The 22,228-nt window shown below is 37.4% G+C and overlaps 3 protein-coding genes and 1 non-coding gene across 5 annotated transcripts; 3 read left to right on the top strand and 1 right to left on the bottom strand.

Moving 5' to 3' along the window:
* The first annotated feature begins 3,679 nt into the window (after positions 1-3,679).
* On the top strand, positions 3,680-6,030 carry LOC101304804 (delta(8)-fatty-acid desaturase-like). Of its 2 annotated transcripts, none has more exons than XM_004306674.1 (2): positions 3,680-3,937; positions 4,423-6,030. In XM_004306674.1, exon 2 carries the CDS (start codon positions 4,435-4,437, stop codon positions 5,788-5,790), a length of 1,356 nt encoding a protein of 451 aa, XP_004306722.1. In that variant the 5' UTR covers positions 3,680-3,937; positions 4,423-4,434; the 3' UTR covers positions 5,791-6,030. The 2 variants fall into 2 exon arrangements, with proteins under 2 accessions (XP_004306722.1, XP_004306721.1); XM_004306673.1 differs by lacking the exon at positions 3,680-3,937 and adding an exon at positions 4,042-4,204.
* A 1,036-nt stretch (positions 6,031-7,066) lies between these two features.
* TRNAL-CAA lies at positions 7,067-7,150 on the bottom strand. The gene has a single exon. It is a non-coding gene; the product is annotated as a tRNA-Leu (tRNA).
* An 89-nt stretch (positions 7,151-7,239) lies between these two features.
* LOC101305592 lies at positions 7,240-10,214 on the top strand. Its single transcript, XM_004306676.1, has 9 exons — positions 7,240-7,375; positions 7,592-8,027; positions 8,107-8,428; positions 8,526-8,609; positions 8,690-8,755; positions 8,860-8,932; positions 9,183-9,565; positions 9,706-9,746; positions 9,961-10,214. Exons 2-9 carry the CDS (start codon positions 7,777-7,779, stop codon positions 10,037-10,039), a joined length of 1,299 nt encoding a protein of 432 aa, XP_004306724.1. The 5' UTR covers positions 7,240-7,375; positions 7,592-7,776; the 3' UTR covers positions 10,040-10,214.
* A 4,138-nt stretch (positions 10,215-14,352) lies between these two features.
* Positions 14,353-20,470, top strand: LOC101305299 (golgin candidate 4-like). The gene is made up of 14 exons (XM_004306675.1): positions 14,353-14,789; positions 15,501-15,599; positions 15,744-15,872; positions 16,276-16,437; positions 16,736-16,832; positions 16,923-16,987; positions 17,212-17,367; positions 17,468-17,674; positions 18,242-18,538; positions 18,624-18,689; positions 18,995-19,197; positions 19,378-19,432; positions 19,595-19,774; positions 19,862-20,470. The coding sequence occupies exons 1-14, from the start codon at positions 14,559-14,561 to the stop codon at positions 20,177-20,179; spliced, it is 2,265 nt and encodes a 754-aa protein (XP_004306723.1). The 5' UTR covers positions 14,353-14,558; the 3' UTR covers positions 20,180-20,470.
* Positions 20,471-22,228: the final 1,758 nt, after the last annotated feature.

Genomic DNA, 22,228 nt, shown 5'->3' on the forward strand with positions numbered 1-22,228 from the left:
TAAGGACCAACAAACTGAACGGTGGAGATTCAAAATATAATCGAAAAATTTGTGTAATCCCCTATCCCCCATCCTTCATATATGTTAAAAAAAAAAAGATCCCTTAGCGAAAGGGTCTGTTTCACCTACCACAACTCTACGAATATATTTCACATCTTCTTACACCTATCTATCTAAACAAATATGTATTAGGGTCTTCCTAGCTTTGTCTATGAATGTCTGTTTTTCGATGTGACTTTGTCTATGAATGTCGAATGCAATTTCAACCGTTCGTTTTGGTTTAGTCTTCGGTGAACTCACCATGAGCCGTAGCCTGTAGATTTCTAGATTCACTTGCTTTGATTGCAAGCATCTTGAAATAGCTTGGTTGAGTGGGTACCATATTATATGTATGGTTTCCATCTTCCCACGAATATTTGTCTGAACTTTAAAGAGCACCAAGGACTCTATAGTTTATAGTGGAAATGACGTTGTTCTATGTGCACATAGGAATCCCAGGCATAATTTCTTTCTTCTCACTCTTTTTTTCCCTAATTTATTAACAGAAAATCAATTTCGAGAGTCATGATACATCGTCAAGTGAGAAAAATATTTATAAGTTGTTGTACATGACATGTGTATAGTACGATGAGAGCACATGTAGAAGATGGGTGATGAACATTTTAGAATTTACTTTGATCCACGTGACATGACTGGGTAACTAAAGATTTTTCCACTCAAACAAAACCATGTTGGTGATGAGGTGATGAGCAACGACAAATTCTCATATATGACCTAACTTTAGTTACATGATCGGGGCAAACAAAGGAAGCTTCATCATTATGTCCCTTCTAACAAACTTTTTTTCTCCCAGCTGCTACTAAGAGCAAGTTCACCCGTTTGGTCAAAAGGTCAGGGTCACTGGGTCATTTGGTCACTGGGTCAAGATATTATTCATTGTCACTGGATCTGTGTTTCCACCCGTTATGTTTTTTGACCACTGGATCTATTCACTGTCACTGTTCATTTAATAATTTATAATTTCATTTTTTGTAAAATTACAATATATTTGAAGTAACTAAAATTATTAGAAAGCGTAATTGAAATATATATGATGGAAATAGATGGAAGGTTAAGGTATATAGCACCACAAATAAACCTTTTTTGGGGTTTGAGACGTAAAATAAATGGTAGGTGGTCGTGGAAATTTTTTAGAATTTTTGTCACTGTTTTTGTTTGTTTTTTTCTTTAAGAAGGATCACACTGCTTTGTTATACTTATATACAGACATAAATTAATTTTACACCCTAGATCTTCATTGAAGGAAATATACGGTCTATATTCAATTAACATTCTCAATTTTCTAAGCTAACCAATGAGTAGTCACCACGTGGAGTATGTAGTCCCATTTGTTTAGCACACAATAGACTCTCTCTCTCTCTCTCCACATGAAGGCTCAGTGGACCCACATCTTTTGTTAGGTCTAGCTGGCAACCGGCTTCTCTGGGTCATAAATTAAGTCAAGATACTGACCTTTTTCTTAGGCCGGGTTAGTAAATGTTAAAACAAAGCCAGTCAACAAACCACCGGTGAAAGTAAGTTTTTTTGAAATCATGGTCACCACCTCAGCAATCATAGGTGGAGACCGGCTGATTGCATACCGCTGAACATGCTCTAACGAACAACTAATAACAAGAGTCACGTTACATTCTTAAAATGAAAACAGTTTTCATAACAACCATTATGACACATGTATGATATGACATACAAATAACATCACACGCTGAATCTTGAATAACAGAACGGGAGAATTACACATATTTAAATAAAAGATATTTTTCATATACAACTATTTGGTTTTATATATCTTCATTGCACAACCACACCACCCACCATGTCAGGCTGCTACTCAAAACCAACTTCTAAGAAGATAATACTTGGTGCTAAGCAACTACAAAACCCTTGGATCTAAGTTTCCTTGACTGGTTCCATAACTGGGGCAATGCGTCTCCAAATTAGGAAGCTTCCTCTCAAATTGTTCAACTGGGGTCGAATTCCACCTCCACCATATATGAATATGAATATCCATGGCTATTTTATTTACCATTTCAAATGCTTCTAAGAATCTTTGACATAAATTGCTTTGCTCGTTTCCATATCTTATACATTGGATACAATTTTGGACTACCTTCCTGAATTGAGATTACGACATTTGCACACATTTGATCCATTCATCCATAGATCCATTTTTAGACAATTTTGCCAAATTTAGATTGCTCATCTGGATAGCTACTTGCAAATTGAGATTAAGACATGCTTACACTCATTTGCTTATTATATTACATAGGGTACATTTTTAGACTAATTTGCCAAACTGAGAATACGACATGCATCTAATTCTGGGTTCAGAGATATTTTTTCAGTATTCGTATAAGATAATAAGATATAGTTACCATTCACATCAAACACAAGTTACACAATTGACATTTCCCATGTGGATTACAATAACAAACATAAAGATCTAGCAAGTAGTTTCCAACACCTTGATTTATGAATCATTCAAATTTAAAGAATTAGGTTTTCTTTGTGGGTTTGTTTATGCACCATTGATGCCCTCCACTTGTGAAGCACCACAAGTGTCCCACGTATAGTTACATGGGCATGTGGTTTGCATCTAAAGCCAAAAAGGTGGTACCAACTTGAATGATTGAGCTATTTTCAATCTAGGGGTTTAATGAGAACACCAAAAAATGTGTGCTTAGCTTTTGAGCGTTGTTGTCTGATTAGGAGCTACAATTCCTTGTTCTCTATTCTCTAATGGGAATAATGAGAAATTTGACTTTAGGGTTTTGCTACATGATTAGGTCACGTTAGATTATGATTTGTTTTGAATTTCTTATAGCGAGTGAAGACTAGATTTCTGAGAGAGAGAGAGAGAGAGAGAGATGTACAAAGGCCTAAGTTATCAAAATTGGCTGCAACGTTAACTTAAGGTTAAAAGCGATCAAGTGGATCTAGAAGTTAGCGAATCAACAAATATCGCCAGCAAATCTGCTATGAAATTTCCTCCACAAAATTTATGTGTGAAAGAGAGACGAACAAAATTGCGATGTCTTTTGTAATATTTTTTTTTTGGTCGAATGTCTTTTGTAATTTTGACAACCACAATTTTGATTCTTTACATGATAAAAAAGAGAATGTCATTGATAAAGTTGGTAAGCATTTAAGACCCTAGATCAACCAAAATGTTTTTGAGACGTTCATGAATCATGATTAGCTCGAGTTATACCACACATATAACAAATTTTTTCCGTAACAAGGATGTTAAGAGATGCCTAACCTCCTAAATAGTCGATTGAGTTTAGTTAAAACAAACATGTCGATTGTCGAACTCAACGCTAAAAGACCACCTCCTGCACATACGAGACAAAAATCCACAAGTTAACAAGACGAGCTTCTAGCCTAATAAGTGGTTAATGTACCTTTTAGTCACGTTATGATTGTCAATAATTATATGCATTACTCGAGTAATGACTTTATCTCTCTCTCGTAGGTATGTGTAGATTTTTTCGTTAGTAACATAAATAAATAAATAAAAATATTAGATAATTATGGATCCATCCCATTCCCACCCCAAAAATATCTAAGCAGCTAAGTCTCCATATAGCAGGTGAGAGAAGTAGTGAAAAGTAGAGAATAAGCCTCGACAGCTGCAGCGTTTTGTAGCCAAAAACTATAGGAGAGCATATCTCGGCATATCTCTTTCTCCATCCTCACCTCTCATGTTGGTCTGACTCAGCTTCCCCCAACGGTCGAGAATCCAACGCGCCCATCTCGCCCCGTTTTTGACCGCCGTTGACTTGTCAACCAAAGCCGGCCCCCAGCGGTGAAAACCGCGACTGTCGACGACACCACCGCATTGCATTGGCGCGTTGTATTCGATAACGATCCGGACTCGGTGTGCTTCTCTCTCTCTTTCTGTTTTGTCTAGATTGTTTTTGTGATAGGGATAACTCACACTTCACCCACCTCTACAAAAGCACATTTTGGTTGAAGCTCAATATAGCATTGAACCCAAGTTTTGGGTTTTGGAGATTTCTTGGCTTTTGAGAAGTTTTAGAGGGTCTCAACTCTTGAACCCCATTTCAAAGTTTGAGTCTTTAGGACATTGAAACTTGGAGAAACAGAGTTTGACGTTTGAGCTCTGGTGTTTTTGACTTCAAAGGTTGGATTTTTAGTCATGTTTTGTCTTTATTTTCTAACCCATTTGGCTTTTCTTAACTGCGTGATTCTCCTTAAGCTGTTGGGTTTATGTTTGTGTGGCTATGTGTAGCAACCCAAGATCCAAAAGTGGTGATCTTGGTTTGGTTTGCTTGTGTTTTTTCAGATCTATGGTTGAATATATGTGTAGTGTTCTTATTGTTGGATTGGCATTGTTGTTAGGTTTGGTTTATAATGGAGGAGAAGATGGAGGTTGAGAGGAAGTATATTACTGTTGAGGAGCTGAAGCTGCACAACAAGCCTGGGGATCTTTGGATCTCTATCCAGGGCAAGATTTACAATGTCTCAGATTGGGTTAATGACCACCCAGGTGGAGCTACCATTCTGTACGATTTGGGTGGTCAAGATGTTACTGATGGATTCATGGCCTACCATCCTAGCACAGTGTGGAAGCGCCTAGGGAAGTACTTCAATGGATATCATCTCAAGGATTTTGAGATCTCGGAGGCGTCCAAGGACTACAGGAAGCTTCATGCTGAGATTACGCAGATGGGTTTGTTTGAAAACAAAGGGCATGGGGCTCTTTACAATATTACAACTATTGTTGTTTTGCTTTACCTTGTTGTGTATGGTGTGTTGAAGTCTGATAGTGTGTTGGTTCATTTTGTTTGTGCTGTGATGTTGGGGGTCCTGTGGATTATGGGGGCCTATATGGGACATGATGCGGGTCATTACCAAGTCATGGCGAGCCGTAAGTGGAACCAAATTATTCAGGTTCTGGCTGGGAATTGCCTTACTGGGATTAGCATTGCTTGGTGGAAATGGACTCACAATCAGCATCATATTGCCTGCAACAGCCTCGACTATGATCCTGATCTTCAACACATGCCGGTCTTTGCTGTGTCCACAAAGTTCTTTCATTCGCTTACTTCGGTCTTTTATGGAAGGAAGATGGATTTTGATCATGTGGCTAGGTTTTTAGTTAGCCATCAGCATCTTACTTATTATCCTATCATGATTGTTGGAAGGGTCAACTTATTTATTCAGACCTTCTTGTTGTTGTCATCCAAGAGAAGCATCCCCAATAGGACTTTGAACATAATTGGAATCCTTTTTTTCTGGACTTGGTTTCCTCTCCTTGTTATGTGTCTTCCTAGTTGGACTGAGAGGGTGATGTTCGTGCTTGTGAGCTTCACAGTGACAGCACTTCAGCACATTCAGTTCACTTTGAACCATTTTTCAGGAGATACTTACCTTGGACCACCTACTGGAAATGATTGGTTTGAGAAGCAGGCTGCTGGAACCATTGATATTTCGTGCTCAAAGTACATGGACTGGTTCTTTGGTGGTCTGCAGTTTCAGCTAGAGCACCATTTGTTCCCCCGATTACCCCGATGCCAACTGAGGACAGTTTCTCCAACCGTGAAGGAACTATGCAAGAAGCACAATTTGCCTCACAGGAGCTTGTCCTTCTGGGATGCCAATGTGACCACCATTAGAGTTCTCAGGAAAGCTGCCCTGCAGGCTTGGGACATGACCCTTCCTGTCCCGAAGAACTTGGCGTGGGAAGCTATTAACACCCATGGCTGAGATTTGCTGAGGCTCTTCAGACTATTACCCCCCTACATTACATTTCTGCTTTTGTAAGTTGGGGTATCTAGATTGAAGATCATTCTTTTTTCAGCTGGTTTTAAATTTCAATTTGATATTATTTTTGACATTTTCACTTCTGCAATAATTGATTTCTATGTTTAAGTCACTATTCAAAAGCTATCAACTTCGATTGATATGCATTATCAGATTTTAATACAGATTATAGAGTTGTCTCTCCGACTATTGAATTTGTAGATTGGATAGCTTGCTGATACTAGTGATATTTAGTTCAGTACATTTCCTACCGTGAATGCCACAAGTTCTGCAAGCGGCAGGGGAGGCCTAGTTTACTAGCTAAATCCTAACCACAATACTGACACCAGTCCTCTAACTAGAGATTTTAAGTTCATATTCTGCCTATCCCATATGTCCTAATTCTTGAAGAAAAAGTTAAGACTTCAATCAATTACATGCCTTGGCGCATTGGCTGCACCATTTACACCATGCCATAGTGATTTTCCTTGAAGGACAGACAATAGGCTGCAATTCACAGGAGTCACTTGTCTCCACACATTCTTGGTTTATCTCTATGGCATCTGAAGTGTTCTGTTTCAACACAAATATCAATTCAACCATGTAAGGTGTTCAGTCCAGTCTTCCAAGAATGCCAAAGAAAATCATTTTGTTTTTTGATTTATGCTCTGATGGAAGGTCTACATTTACATTTGGTTTCATGACTTCATCCATTATGCTAATAGTTAGACCCCTCCATGATCTGCTGAACTTTTACAGTTTTACTTACTGGAACTGGAAACACTAAGGAAAAGTGAGAATAGTGGCAGGAAGGACCAATTCCCAATTGCATGTGTTTTGGGACCATCATCATAATTCATTCCCATTCCAGGATTGCTGACATCCCCAGATGACAGAGGAGAACTGAGGAGCTGCAGTGAAGCAATCCCTATTTTGTGGGAATGCCATTCTCATCATCAGACCAATTGTTCTGCTGTACATCATAACATTAACATAGCAGAGTATATGCATCTGGGACCATTTGGACCTCCTCTTTTCTGCTTCCTACTGTACTTCTTGAAACTAACTTTTAAGTTTCATGAAATTGCAGAGGCATTAAAGAAAAATCAAATTGATAAATAAAGTGAGATACCTGTTACAAAAAATAAAATAATAATAATAATAAAGTGAGATAAAAATATGAAAAAAGAGAAATAAAAAACAAACTTATAATTTCAGGAAAAAATAAAACAATAATAATTGTCAGAAGTGGGATTTGAACCCACGCCCTCTCTCGAAGACCAGAACTTGAGTCTGGCGCCTTAGACCACTCGGCCATCCTGACTTGCTGATCCATAGTTCTACAAAATGGTAAATAAACACTACTAATCGCTTCGTTGGTTATATTTCCCGGCGAACGCTTGGCTTCTGGGCAGAGTAGAAGCGCCTCTGCGAATCAGTATCAGTGAACCTCAGAGATCTTCACACTTACTCAGCCCCTATATTCTACGTGGGTCCCTCACCTGCTTCCGATTCACCACCGTCTCTGCCGCCAAGAACCCCTCTTCAGGTATCCACTCTCCTCCCTACTTTGTACCTCGATTTTATCACCATCATCTTCTCCCAAAGTTTTAATCTTTATCACCAATCAGTTCTTATTCATAAATGTGGCCCTGAAACTCTCATAATGCTCCACCCTTAAGTTAATTTATTGATTAGCTAAGTGATTACGGATGAAGACTCTTCTCTTGTGTATAGTCTGAATTGGTTTTATATATTATTGCAGAAGGAACTGATGGTTGCTCTTAATAGATACTTGGGCATGTTAGTTTACAAGGTTTAAGCATTATGAGGTTTCTGTTATGTTCAGCTTGATACATAAACAAACGGTTTGGTCCTGTCTCAATCTAAACTAGTCCAAACAACTCCTCAGGGTTTCTTAGTTTCTTTCCTCAGCCATTTTTGGTAGCCATGAATCCAAATCACTACCAACCTACATCTCCCTGGCCTCCAATGATTCCCCCCAATGCTCCTATGATGCCACCCAACACTCCTAGGATGCCCCCTAATACTCCTATGATGCCACCCAATATTCCTATGATGCCACCCAATGCTCCTATGGTGCCGCCCAACCCTCCGGTGACGAGTACTTTCTGGGAGACCACGAATGTGCGTGAGCAGCTCAAGAATTTGCAGGACACTCTTGGTCTTGCAAAAGCAATGTAAGCTTTTTTGAACTGTTGATAATCTAGTTTATGTCTTTTTTGTTGACTTTTATAACATTGCGGGTTGGATTTATAGGCAGAAAGAGCTTGAGATGCTGATGTTAGTTAAAGATGGTCAAGAGTCTGGTGATGAGGCTACTGTGAGTCGGTTTGATGAGTTTTTGAGAGATAGGAAGATCGATTTGGAGTCCCAAGTGTTGCGATCAGTGGAAGCTGCAAACTCAGTAATGGCTAAACTACGAGTTGAGATTGAACCGTTTAGATCGATCACGCATGAAATGTGTCCCTGGGAGGAAAAATCTGCGGCTGTCAGATTATCCAATAAGATATGCAAGTCCAAGAGGAATAAAGGTTGGAGGAAAAGAAAGAGGAAGCGCATTGCGGAGATGATTGCAAAGGTGGGTTGGTTTGGTCCCTCCTCTCTTTACATTAAGTTGGGATGTTTATGTGCTTATCTTGCTTTGTTTATTTTGCTTTTGGTATGGTGATATAAAGGAACGTGAAGGATTTGATGAAGCTGATCGCAAAGCTGATGAATGGAGAGCTAGGGAAATTGCTCAGGATATTGCCAAACGCAAGGTATTGAAGTGTTTCTCGTGAGCTGCTATGTTGCTGTCGTGTTTTTCTAATTAATGTAAGCATAACATATGGGATTTCAGATGGAAGACATGAAGAAAATTGCAAGCCTTAAAGCAAAGGAAGAGAGAAAGAGACTAGAATCCGAGGTGACAGTTTAAACCAGCATGCCGTGTGATGACGTAGCTGTGCTGCCTTTTTGTTTTTAGTTCCTAAAAATGTCAAGTAGTTTGATTTCATGTTGTTCTTTCAGCTTGAGACGGTATTGATCGTTGAGAAATTGCAAGAATTGCGCTCTATCAGGATTGAAAAAATGAAGAAACAAGGTTTGTCTCTTTTGTGTTTTTATGGGCTGGTATCTTGTTAGCAATAAAATCCTGTTAACATGTATCATCATCTTAGAATGCCTCTTGGCGCTACATCTTTCAACTGTTTAGATTGTGACTGAGGTAGTAATATGATGTAGATATACCTCTTCTTCTGTCTGTATATTCAGCTACAGCCAAATATTTTAGACGTAGTCCCTCCTCAACATCCTGCTGAGTCTAACTTGTGGTAGTTTTTGTCTTTTTGCAGGCCATTTGCTCCCAAAAGAGAATGATAAATTTGTTGAAAGAGTACAAGCTAGAGTTGAGGAGGAGGATCATCAAGCAATCTTGGCAGCTGACATGGATGCTGCTAGGGACGCCATTGCAACTGCTGAGAAATCAAGAAACACAACCGAGAATTTCAGACCGGACTCCATAAACAATAATAAAGGCGAGAATGAGGAAAGTAAAGGCCAGACAATTCAAAGCATTAATGAAAGCGAGTCTACTGCAATTGCTAACAAGGAATCTGGAAAACAAGTTCTACAACGAGAGGGTGTTAGTGGAGCTTATGATGCTGTGGCAAATTTACCTATGGAATTTTATCACTACTATCATGGCAGCAATACTGATATGGGCACCCTTATTGAGGTAACCTTACATATGTAATACTTCCAAGTTTGTAAATTACCACCTTCAGATATAGGCTGTTTTAAATCTTTAACAATTCACACGCATTAGCATCTCTTCTGTTCTGGTCTTGAATTATAATCACGACTTATTGCTTGCAGGTGAGAAGAACATGGGATGCCTATATAAGACCAGGAGGAAGGTGAGTACCAATTCCTTTCTATTTTCCTATTTGACAAATAGTGCCTGGTTTTTACACTTACATTGTGAAAACCTGTTCCATCATACACCATCAGAACCATATTAGGGCAAAAGGCTCCCCAGAGGCTTTACCTATTGTTGTTGTTATGAATTTGATATGCTACATCAGTACATCACCAATTAAAAAAGTCGATAACTTGCTATGTTTGGTGCAGCCGGATACCAGGACACTGGGTTCAACCTCCACCTCCTGCAGATGATATCTGGGCGTCTTACCTTCTGCAACCTAAATGATTGGACTGTTGATTCAGGCAAATTTTGCTGAAAAAGTGGCGAAAGGTTGTCTACTGATCGAGACTACTTAAGTAGCAGACGCTTAACAAGGATTTCTGTTTTTGGTCTGTTAGGGGTTAGGCATAGAATGTATAGTTCTTACTGGATTGTCAACATACATATCTACTAACAGGTGAGTCTGGCAACACTTTGTAAATCAAAAATGTTTGAAGGAGTTCTGTTTTCCATTCTCGAGCTACGTAATCCTTCTCTTTTCGTATTAACTTTGAGTTGTTATATCTCTTATATGGAAGGTATAATTTTAACGTTTAAGTAGCAGCATTATGCTTTGAATTGTATATTTTTTCAGCTGATTGTTCATTTTGTAACTATTTGAAGAAACTGTTGGCCACTTATATTCCCTCTCGCTAAGACTATTTGGCAAGATGGAAATAAGTCCTTTACACTGGACATGTAGATGGTTTCTTCACTGTCTAGTTCTTTTCTGAACACATAGTATTCAAACTTGGCTTCTTCATTTTGGTAAACTTTTAGTTGTGTTGGGGAGTGTCAACCCAATTTCTCCCAATAAAATTAGTGAACTGGGAGCTTCTTGATCCTCCTCATATCGAACTCCTTGGCTGACACGACAAAAACTCTAATAATCCGGCGACTTTGCTTCTTTAATCAATGGTGAAGAAAACAGATACTAGGGTTTGCATTTTTCTTAATGATAAAGCAATTAGTTATATGATTTTGAGACATATGTTGATACTGAATACCAAATCCACCATTTACATAATAGCCAAGAAACTGAAAAGATTTCGTTTACACCACAAACACAGTGGCTACAAGTTGTAACACGTACATAGCTGCTCTTCACTGTAGATAGATAACAGAAAACGAAATCATTCCCTACATTTTATCTAAACCCAGCGAGATCCTCAACTCTGGTTTTCTTTTCTAAAATCCTCCAACTCGTTTGAAGCTGCGAGAATTCAGCTTTGTTTGCCTCTCATACTTGTGGTTTGAAGAGTGGGTGGGAAGATTTTTGGAAGTGTACACTAATTTAGACAGAAACAACTAAGCAGTTGCAACCATCATATGATGCAGAGCAGCATAAGTATTTAATTTTATATATATGAGAAAAGGTTTTTTTGCATCAACAATATCTGTACTCTCGAAGGACTGACAATATAGTACCCGAACTTACAAAGTTATTAAAATAGTACCTAGACTTAAATTTTCATATCAGTGTGTTCCTACCGTCAATTTTGTCATGTCATGGTTAAAGTTGACCATTTGTGATGCATTTTAAGTCAAAAACTAAGGGCAAAACAGGTTTTAAAGTCAATCAAACCCTATAATAAGTACATTGAAAATAAAAAATGAATTATACCTCAAAAAGAAAAAGAAAAAAAAAATTAAATTCAAAGAAGCCATGGTGATTCATCGATCAGAATTGGTTTTTCTTCAGTCAACTGCTAATCTCTTTTTCCAGGACATCCGTCTCCAAATCCAGCAAAAATTTAGCAAGAAGGAAAAAACAAAAGAATTCCTAGAAATGAGCAATCGTTAAAGTCTTGAACCCATTCATGTTCATTTTTTAAACCCAGCAAACGTTTATATATGATGCCATGTTTGCCTCTTTAGAGTTTCAACAACTGATACAAACTTAAACAACAACAAAAGCAGAAATTTTGATCAACAGTACAAACACAAACAACAAAAATAAGAGTGAATTTCATTATCAGATCTGCTATAGTTCCATTGAAGGCTGATTACATCATCAGAAAGTAACCCATTTGAAAGAAGAGAAATCGGTGATGGAATTGACTATCATTTTGGAAGAAACCCATTCCAGCCATTACACAGAAATTAAACCAACACTCAAAATGGTGATTGTGTACCCGTTCAACCATTGTGCAGAACTCGGGGAGGGAGAATAGAGGCATGAGAGTGTGAGACCGTGATGAGAGACATATGGTGCAGGAGATGGAAGAACTACTTGAATTAGTTGAATATGAATTGCATGAGAGAGAGAGAGTCTTGAAACGAAGAGAGGGCAAAACAGTATTTCTGGCTCATTTAACGAGTCACATGCGTCACGTGTTGTCAAATTGACGGATATGTGACAGAAGTTAACGTCAGGTACAGAGCCAGAAATTTGAGTCTGGGTACTGTTTACCGAGCTGAGCAATGTTGGAATGAGAGATCTCACATTGGAAAAGTGATAAAGAAAATATAACTCATAAGTGGGTGAGTCATTCTTAATTGTACCGAGCCATTTTATGATTAAAACACAACACCTTAAAAATAGTTAAGTTGAGATAATATCGGTACAAGAATGATCTACGAGCCACGCTTGTCGTTGTTTGACATGGTATCAGAGCGGATCCCTCTCTAATTGCGTCTCCATGAGCTCAGGTTGGTTAGATGTGCTACATAAAATTGATCAGATCATCAAGTTAGATGTGCTATATGACACCAACTTGATATTTGAATTCAAAATTATTTAGTTTCTTGTAATATCTCATAAGATGCTATTGATTATTTGTCTCTAAGATCTCCTTTCCCCGAGCTAAACCAAAATAAATAGTCTACATGATCCGTTCTTAGTTCTTACCCTATAAAATAACAGATACAAGAGTTTTTTTTCATTGTTGTTCAGTTTCATGTCAACATATAGTATATGATGTGTGTATTGGGTGAAGTTTCTCACGAAGGTGATGTGATAATTTCATTCATGACAAGGTGATGATTTCAATCAGCACCCGTAATTCCACATTGAGTCTAACTTGTGGCCGTTTTCATTTTTATGCAGTCATGCAGAATCAGGATGGTTTTCTTCATAATCTGGGTAATTGATCATCTTTAGTAACTCCACAGGAGAAGTACTGCTTTACAGGCTTACCAATTGTTATCATGTAAAATCCTTTGCGGGGTTTAGAGATGCTACTCTGCCTGGTTGGTATGACATTGCCTCGCAGTTTATCAGATTGAAAGTCTCCTTGGTATGCATGTTTCCAGTAAAATCTGGGTTACCAACGACTTTTCATTTCATGGTAATAAAGATTCGGATCCTCTTATAATTTGGGAGTGGATTCTACACACCAAGGTACTCTTGCACCACCAATGTAAAAATCACCCGATTGGAGATGCGAGTTAGAATGAAGACTGAAAACCCTCAATTGTTAATCTTCGCTTACTCACTACCATCGAGATATATTTCTTTTATTCACCGTTAGAGACTTGATATCAGGAAGATTTTTCTAGAACGAGAAAAAATATTTATCACGTTAACTCCGTCCAGCAAAACATAAAAACTTTTAGGAATGAGATCGTCTTCACAATAAAAGGTTGCAAGATTGATCACACTAAGCTCAATTCCTATTATAGTTAAACTTATGCAGTTTCTCACTAGTAGCACACATTCAATCAAGTCACTTATATCAAGAACATACATTGTGGAATAATAAATATCATGTCTAACAACTCAAAACTCTCAACAGTTTGGAATTAACAACCTATAACTCAAGTTCAATATGATATTACATATTGGTTGAGAGGGAAAAACATCTGTTAAAAGCAAGAATGAGATTTTCCACTCCTTTCTCATCCTTAGCCCAAACCATTATCCCACATTCCCACAGAGCCTTTTCTCGTGGCGGTCTTCATTTTCATGCAGCCAAGAAAGTTGAACTCTCATAAACTAAGTTGAACTAGTTTAAGTTAATAAAGACAAAATTTAAGTTATCAAATAAAGAAATAGAGTGTGTGCATTTCAATTTAAGGTGTGTGCATTTCACATCCCTTAAAATATGAGCACATGTGTATCTTGGGGATTTTCTGACAAATGTATTATTCATGACAAATTAGTAAGATATTGTAAATATTTTTCTTACATTGATCAAACACAAGTTACACTTACAAAATCCAAAAATGAAATCTTATGTTACAAATTTTGAGTGACGACAATCACAACTCATAAATCTTGTTTTGACGTTTAAATTCTACATGTGCTCACCTAAGGACAAGAGCAACATAGAAATAGTAACCAAGTGTCTACATCACTTGCATTTGCCTAATATTTTTCATCAAAAGAATCTGTAAATAGAAACTTGACAAAATTTGACTGTTTTGAAAATTACCTTCTCATCTTGTCCAAAGTCTTCAAAAATTTTCTGACCTTTTTCCCCTATTTTCCTATTTCATTACAAAACTTAGAAGGAAAGGGTACAAAATATAGTGACATGTTGGTGAAATTGTGACTTATCAATACCTCAACATAACGCCATTGGTCCCATAACGTGTCCTTCCTCCAGAACCTTTTTATTTTACAAATTTTATTCACTTAATTTTTAATTTTCTAAATTCCACCACCACCTCCGTCCCCTCTTCTTCTTCTTCCTCTGTCTCCCTCCTTTCTCAGATCTACCCAATTTCAATTCCAATCCCCTCCGCCGACGCCACTCCGATCACCGTCTCCGACTTTCCCCCTATTTTCCGGCCTCCGAATTATTCGCAACACTCTCTCTGAATGATGTGGGGGACGATTGCCAACCTGAAAGAGAATCTCAACAAGATGGCGCTCGATGTCCACGACGACAGCGACGAAGAGGAGCTTGAGATCTACGCTTCGATCAATGGAGGAGCGCAAGGCTCGCCTATTTCTGGTCGGAGAAACTCCCACAGCTCCGCGCATTCCAAGTCCCCGTCGTCGCGCTCGCCGGTTCCGAACGGCGGCGTCGGCTCCGGTGTTAATCCAGAGGTTCGGCATTGGTTTCACTAAGCTCTCTTTTGGATTATTTTATTTTTTGGTGTGAGAATTGTGTCGGTGATCGTTTTGGATTGTAGAGCTGGTTATGCTTTCAGATTTTAGATTGATTATGTGTATTTCTGAGAGTTTGATTATTATGTTAGCGAGCTTATTGAATCATTTGGAAACTAGTTGTGGCGGAGAAGTTGAAACTTCGAAAACTGGAGGTAGATTTCCTAAATGTGGTTTATTTTCGTTATCTGATCGTATTAGTTAGTAGTTTAGGTTGAAAGTAATGGAATTTACGTAGAAACTGGCATTTACGGGGCTCATACGGGATGTGGGAATCAAATGCTGGTGCGCATTAGCTTTAGTACGTAATCGTAGTGCAGTATTTCATATTTTCAGGTGTTAAGTTTGACGAAATTAGGAGCGGCTATTGCATACTTAGAGTAACAGTAAGATGAGTAATTGTTTGGTTAGTGTGAATACAAGGCAGCAGTCTGTTGCCTGTATGTCATTGTTAGTTTTGACATCTGTACCTGTGGAAATTCCGACTCGTGTATGCAATTGAGTATTGTCTTGATGGGTTTACTCGGCATTGCTGTTGTCTTTTATTCTCTGTTATGCATGTCTCTTCTTGCTGCTGCTGTTTGTTTTATCTTATTTGACAGAGTATTTTATGTGTAATATTCTTATTTGTGTATTATTATGTCCTTTTAGATTGAACAATATCGAGCTGAGATTAAGAGACTTCAGGAATCTGAGGCAGAAATTAAAGCGTTATCAAAAAACTATGCAGCTTTATTAAAGGAAAAGGAGGTACCCCTACGCGCTCTTCTGTCAACTGATAGTGCTCAATTCATTCCTTTGTTTAACTTTGAAACTGGTAATTAGTCTTGTAAATCCTACACCCATGCCATTTTCAATACTAAACTGCCATACATGGCTCTTGACATCTGACAGGATCAAATTTCTAGATTGAATAAAGAAAATGGTTCATTGAAACAAAATCTGGACACAACTACTGCATCTCTGAATGCATCTAGAATTGAAAACTACAAAGCGGCAGCAAATGGGACCAACTTGCACAAGGTACTGGTTTATATATGAAGTTAAGTTGTATCAGTTAACATCAGCCACGATTTAGATTCTGCTTCAATTTGGGTCAATCTTCTTGATGACATATCTATTTTCATATCTACAGGGTTTGTAGTTAAAAAAGTATGTCATTAGGAAACTCCGTACTATTTTTGCTGGTTTAGTTGAGAACTTTAGCTATCTGCCATTGAATCTTTTGTTTTAAAGTAGTAGAGATACTAAAATTGCCTTTTATTCATTCTCAATTGTCTTATTTAGTTTTTAATTCTCTTAGCATGTCTTGATTCTGATCAGCTTAGTGAAACATGTACCATTTTTGCTTAGTTTATTTATTTCTATAAAAAAAAAGACAATGCTTGAGCTATGGTAGTTAGCTAAGTTAGCTTGGATTGTTCAGGGAGGTAGTAATCAGTCACCCAACCGTCAGCAAAGAACAGCAGGTCAAGCAAAAACCAGCTATTCTGGACACCAGAGACAAAATGGTGTTATCCATACACAGGATGGGAATGGGATAAGCAATGGAATTGCACATCTTTCAGATATGCAGGGAAATGAAAGGGTAATGCACGTTGTTTTCTGTTCTATAGTTCAGATTTTACAAGCTTTTTATGGTGTCATATATATATATATATCACCTAGACTGTATATTTATTCGCTTTCCCACATTGTAAGTTGGGTAGATTTAGGAGGAGGTTTTTTTTTTTTTTCCAGTTTTGATTTTGCTATAATCCAAATAAAATTGTATGGTCTATAAGTTTCTACCGTATTTTTTTCCCCGGAAAACCTTAGTCTTCTGTAGTATTTCTGGTTTCTTAGTGATGAGAGAACTTGACAACAGATGTATGAATGCCTTCTAGGAGCTTGCAGATTCACTAGGACTTGAGATAAAGCAGTTGCGGATGGAACTAGAAAAAGAACACAACCAATTGGAAAATGTACAGCGAAAATTACAAGGTACACTGCTGGACACTGAAGATCAGATATGACTTTTCAGCCATCATCTTTGAAATTGATATAATATTCTTATTCTTCATTCATTCTCAGAGGAGCAGAAATTGAAGGGGACCATCCAGGAAGAGCTCAAATTTTTGAAGTTGGATAGAGAAAAAGTGAGTTTATATTGGCATGTGGTTAATTATAGAGTGCTATGTACTATGGATGAAGATACAGCAGATTTTCATGCTGCCGGGATGCTGCCGCATTGCTATAGAATATCATGCTTTAGAATGTGTGTGTGCGTGTATGTGTGTAAAATTATGTTGCGTATCAATAATTCTCGTTTATGGTTATTTGACCTGTGCTTTTCGGTACGTCGTCTTTTTTCTTTTGGCAGACCTCCATTGAAATCAGTAAAATACACAATGAGTTGAATGACAAAATATCTGAGATAAGTCGATTGCAAATGGAGTTGAATAGGCGGGAGGATGGAAATGCAGAGAACTTTAAAAGGTTGATTGCAACCCTGGAGAAGGAGAACAACAGTCTTAAGGTTGCTAATATTACACTTTTTTGCAACATTTCACACAATTAAAAATTTTGTTTTCTATGCATTTGTCCCTTATAGAATTCCAACTTATGTCATTGTATAGATGGAGAAGAATGAACTTGAGGCTGCTTTGAGAACGAGCAGGACGTTAGCTGATAAAGAATCCTTAGATCCGTCAGAAAGTTTTCCTGGGAAGGAGGAAATGGAGCTATCTTTGCATAAAATTGATAGTGAGTTGAAGGTAGCACGCCAGGAAAGGGACAAAGCCTTGCAAGAATTGAAACGCCTCAAACAGCATTTATTAGAAAAGGTACATTTGTATCAAATTTCATTATTTTGCATTTGGTACATGAAACTTTGACAACTGGATCAAGCTTCATCCATCTTTATACTTAAATGAGTCTTACATAAATATGATTGTAGATTGGTTTCAAATAGACTATGAAACACATTTATCATGGAGATTTTAAAGAACAATGTATTTTTACTTTTTTCTTTTTTTGCTTAAATGGGTTTTTACTGCAAGAGGACCAGGTTAATAATGATAATTACATTGACCATTTTGTGTTGAGAGGGCCAACCAGCTGCACAAGTGAACCATGGTCACAGAACAAAATTATGGTCTTGACACTCCATAGTCCATAACATATTACCAAATCTTCAATATATTGTTCAACTTTTGATCTTCTTGCCTTATTTGAGTTTTTTAATTTACTATCTACAATATTCTGAGCTTCTTTGCTTGCCTTGTTTTCTTTGTTAACAAGGGTTATTTTTGGCTGGAATTATATTTATCTGAAGTTACCTTTTCTTGCAAGTTTCAAGCATCCAGTAAAGATTAATCATGAACTTACTATTTGGCTTCTACGCTATCTAGGAATCTGAAGAATCGGAGAAAATGGATGAAGACAGCAAAATCATTGAAGAACTCCGACAAGCTAATGAACATCTGAGAGCTCAGATATTACATCTGGAGAAAGCTCTTAAGAAGGCAATTGCAAGTCAGGAGGATGTCAAGATGATCAACAACAATGAACTTCAGAAATCAAAGGAACTTATTGATGATCTGAATAAAAGACTTGAAAGTTGTATGAGTACAATAGATGCCAAAAACGTAGAACTGTTGAATCTCCAAACTGCACTTGGTCAATACTATGCAGAAATTGAAGCGAAGGTAGTTACACGTTAATTTTGTCTGCCTGCTTGTTTAGGAGTATGAGTCGGACTAATTGAATGTGTGAGTTTGATTCTTTTAATAGGAACATTTGGAAGGAGATTTGGCTAGGGCAAGAGAGGAATCAGCTAGGCTTTCTCGGCTCCTGAAAGTATGATTCTCTTGTTCCTCTTTTTTTTGTCAAATATGATTTTGTTTTACCATGGAATTGTTTCTTGCCTTGCTCATGATACTCGCAAATTATTGCACATGTTTCTAACCGCTTAATTATGATTTTGCAAACCTTCTTCCTTCGTTTGATTTCATAATTTGTATAGAGTTGCAGCAATTATCAAATATGAAATTAGAAGTATATTGTTTAATATCCGTAAAATTCAAACCGATGTTTTTCTGATTTGTCATTTAACTGCTGGAATTCCCTAAACTTATAATTTACAAGTTTGTTACTGGCTCTAGGATGCAGATCATCAAGCTGAGGTATCGAAGGCCGAAAAGGAAGAAATTTTGTCCAAACTTTCACAAGCTGAAAAGATAGTACTGGATTGGAAAAGTAGAGTGAATAAACTTGAGGAAGATAATTCAAAGCTACGGCGAGCTGTTGAGCAAAGTATGACCAGGCTTAATAGGATGTCAATAGATTCAGACTTTCTTGTTGACAGGTTAGTCTGCATATCCATTGCCTTCAATTACAGTTATACCATGTGTTCTTTGACTCTTCTGGGTTTTAATCATTTCTTTAAATATTTGGTCTTTTTTTGTATTGTTGGACTTGATTCATTGTAAAGCTGCTTTTATGAAGAGGACATTCTAAGCTTAATGATGATTGGTATTGTTTGCAGGCGCATTGTGATTAAGTTACTGGTAACATACTTTCAGAGAAACCACAGTAAAGAGGTACGAATCTTTTGTAATAACATTCTGCTGGATGGGAACTACAAAAAAATGTTCATCTCATCTCTTTTTGTTTAAAGAAAAAAAAAAACAATTTTTCCGGCCTCTGTCACTTAAGTTTTAGTCTGACCAGGCTTGTGTAAATTATTGTGCATATGTGGCCAGGTTTTGGATCTCATGACTCGTATGCTGGGGTTCACTGATGAAGACAAGCAGAGAATAGGAGTTGCTCAAGGTGGCAAAGGTGTTGTTCGTGGTGTTTTAGGTCTGCCTGGCCGCCTTGTTGGCGGCATTTTGGGAGGCAATTCAGCTGGTGGATCAGCAAATGCTGCATCTGATAACCATGTATGTTCATTTTGACTTATTATTCCTCTAGTTATTAGTTTCCTTCTCGTGAATCTGTTCCATTAACTAGTTCTCTACCAAGTGCAGTCCTTTGCAGACTTGTGGGTTGACTTTCTTCTCAAAGAAACTGAAGAAAGAGAGAGAAGGGAGTCTGCAGATGATTCGGGCCAGTCTCAGGAGGATGCATATAAAAGAAATCCATTGGAACCTGGCCATAAGCCATCCACCACTGGTTCTGCAACTGACTTCTCGAGGACAAATTTATCGCCGATCCAGAACTCAAACCTTCCACCTTTCCCGAATAATTTTCGGCAGCCAGAACCTTCTGATTCCGAATTTTCTACTGTTCCTCTCACATCGTCAGAGAACAATCCTTACGCCCCGAGACAGCTTCCAAGATACTAAAAGTTTGTCACATTGTGTAATTATTCAAAGGTATAGATCATTACTTGATTTTGTAGCTGTGCAATCTTGTTCAATCTATTCTTTCACACAAGTTGAGTCGTGCAGTCACGTATCCCTTTTGCCTGGTTGTAATTGTCTAATTAAGTTGACAATTAAACGGGAAAATGGAGAACATTAAAAAAAAAAAAAGAAAGAAATTTTATGGTACCTACTTGTACGTGATATCTACATTTATAAATATGACAACATATTTGTAGTCAAAATGGTAATACTGAGTCGTATTTTTTACAATCTTGTTCGAATAATTGTAATTACAAAATGTATAATCATTTTATAACTTTTTGAACAAATTGTTCTCATAGTTGTAATTTTGTTTAACTTCATGTAAATAGTGTAAATAAATTTAGTAAATTTATTCTTAAGGTTATAATTTGAATTATAACATTATAATTTTTATGTAAGTAAATATAAAATAAAAATAGAATATATATCCCTGTTTTGTCTCTCATAACACGGGGATACTTCGGGGGTTGTATTCCGGTGTGAGTCACACCGCTACACGTGGAGAGAGGGGCGTGTTGTTTGGTTGGTTAGACACGTGGCGAGGTGAGGGGTAATTTGGGAAGTGAAATGGCGACTAATGATTGACTTGTGGGATTTGGCGTGGCAGACGTGGGGGAGATTTTAACATGGACGCCGCGGCACTAACTTTGTGGTTACACGGTGGTTGGCCAGTTTGGTTTTCCATTTTACTTCTTTTTTTGGGAACATATACATTTTTCTACTAATTAGATTTTCCTTAACTGATGAGCTAAAAAAGGAAGTAAATCAACCTAAATATGAGCAAAAGGAGATGAAGAGTGTATAGATTTTTAACTCATTTTTATGTTTCTGATTTTATGGTTTATTATTCACAGCTAGCTGTGTTATCAATATATAGAAAGTTAAAAAGAAAGTGAGATTACATTACGGACATAACATGAATCACCAAAGGGGTGAATTTTTATTTTTATAATAGTATTTTGTTTTTCCTAATTCATATTGCTTACCAGTTTACTTAAAATATTAGTTGTTGATACAGTGTTATCGAACAAGGTCCTAATGGTAGTGTCAATTATTTGTGCATTAAACTCTAGCTCCATATTTTTTGAAAATGAAAACGATGTTAATTTCATACTACTATGCGTACCATTATTTCCCCAATAGAGACTTTGTTTGTCGGTTCCTAGCGTAGCATCTTTTGGTAAATCTAGTACTACTACTTTTGAAAGACAAGAATATATAAAGCTCTATATAGTCTGACTGAAATATTCCCAATTTAGTAACACAAATATGGAAAATTAATTTTGAAATTACTTCATGGCCCAGTGCGTCATTCGCAGGTAAAAGTACTAGAGAGACATGCTTTATGTTTTAGCTTATATACAGAGTAGAGTGCTAAAAATCAAGGTCTGATAATGAGAAATTGAAATCATAACTGAAAGTGGAAAAGGAAGAACAATTAAAGAGAAAAGAGAGAAGCAAATTTGTATTGGTTTGTGGTTTCGATATGATATGACATACAAGGAAGAAATCCTATTTATGCTAGTCAGAAAAGCAAAATGCACATGAATTGGGCCTGAGCCGGCTGGCACCTATACTCTTAACAGCCCCCCTCAAACTAGTGCTGGCATCCCCAAGCACTAGGTTGCATCAGAGAATGTGATTTCATCTGGGAGGTATGAGAGGTCAAGATTTCCACAAACCCGTAGAGACGCACAAGCTTGTCCGCAATTCATTAGATTTATGTCCCGATTATAAGAGTGCAGCAGAGTGTCTGATGTCGGCAAAGCTACTATTTTCTTTAGTGACAATGAAGGTGCAGGGGCAACTTGCAGAGGCTTGAGCTGTGATTGTGGAGCATTGTGATTTGATTGAGTAGCAATGGAGACTAACTTTGGTTGAGTGGAGATGGTTGCAGACAAAACTTTAGGTGATACACCAACTTGAATCTTCTCTGTATTCTTGATGGTAGTAGAAGCAGTTGAGTCCGTCATTTCAAATACTCCT

This window comes from Fragaria vesca, linkage group LG7 (assembly GCF_000184155.1).
Source record: "Fragaria vesca subsp. vesca linkage group LG7, FraVesHawaii_1.0, whole genome shotgun sequence".
In the NCBI taxonomy this organism is placed as follows: domain Eukaryota; kingdom Viridiplantae; phylum Streptophyta; class Magnoliopsida; order Rosales; family Rosaceae; genus Fragaria; species Fragaria vesca.

What these genes read in the sequence shown, in the direction of transcription:
- LOC101304804 (XM_004306674.1), top strand. Translation starts at nt 4,435, where the DNA reads ATGGAGGAGAAGATGGAGGTTGAGAGGAAGTATATTACTGTTGAGGAG.
- LOC101305592 (XM_004306676.1), top strand. Translation starts at nt 7,777, where the DNA reads ATGAATCCAAATCACTACCAACCTACATCTCCCTGGCCTCCAATGATT. An exon ending in GAAAGAGACTAGAATCCGAG is followed by an intron (nt 8,756 to 8,859) that starts GTGACAGTTTAA and finishes TTGTTCTTTCAG; the next exon opens with CTTGAGACGGTATTGATCGT. An exon ending in ATATGGGCACCCTTATTGAG is followed by an intron (nt 9,566 to 9,705) that starts GTAACCTTACAT and finishes TATTGCTTGCAG; the next exon opens with GTGAGAAGAACATGGGATGC.
- LOC101305299 (XM_004306675.1), top strand. Translation starts at nt 14,559, where the DNA reads ATGATGTGGGGGACGATTGCCAACCTGAAAGAGAATCTCAACAAGATG. An exon ending in AGAGAAACCACAGTAAAGAG is followed by an intron (nt 19,433 to 19,594) that starts GTACGAATCTTT and finishes ATATGTGGCCAG; the next exon opens with GTTTTGGATCTCATGACTCG. An exon ending in ATGCTGCATCTGATAACCAT is followed by an intron (nt 19,775 to 19,861) that starts GTATGTTCATTT and finishes TACCAAGTGCAG; the next exon opens with TCCTTTGCAGACTTGTGGGT.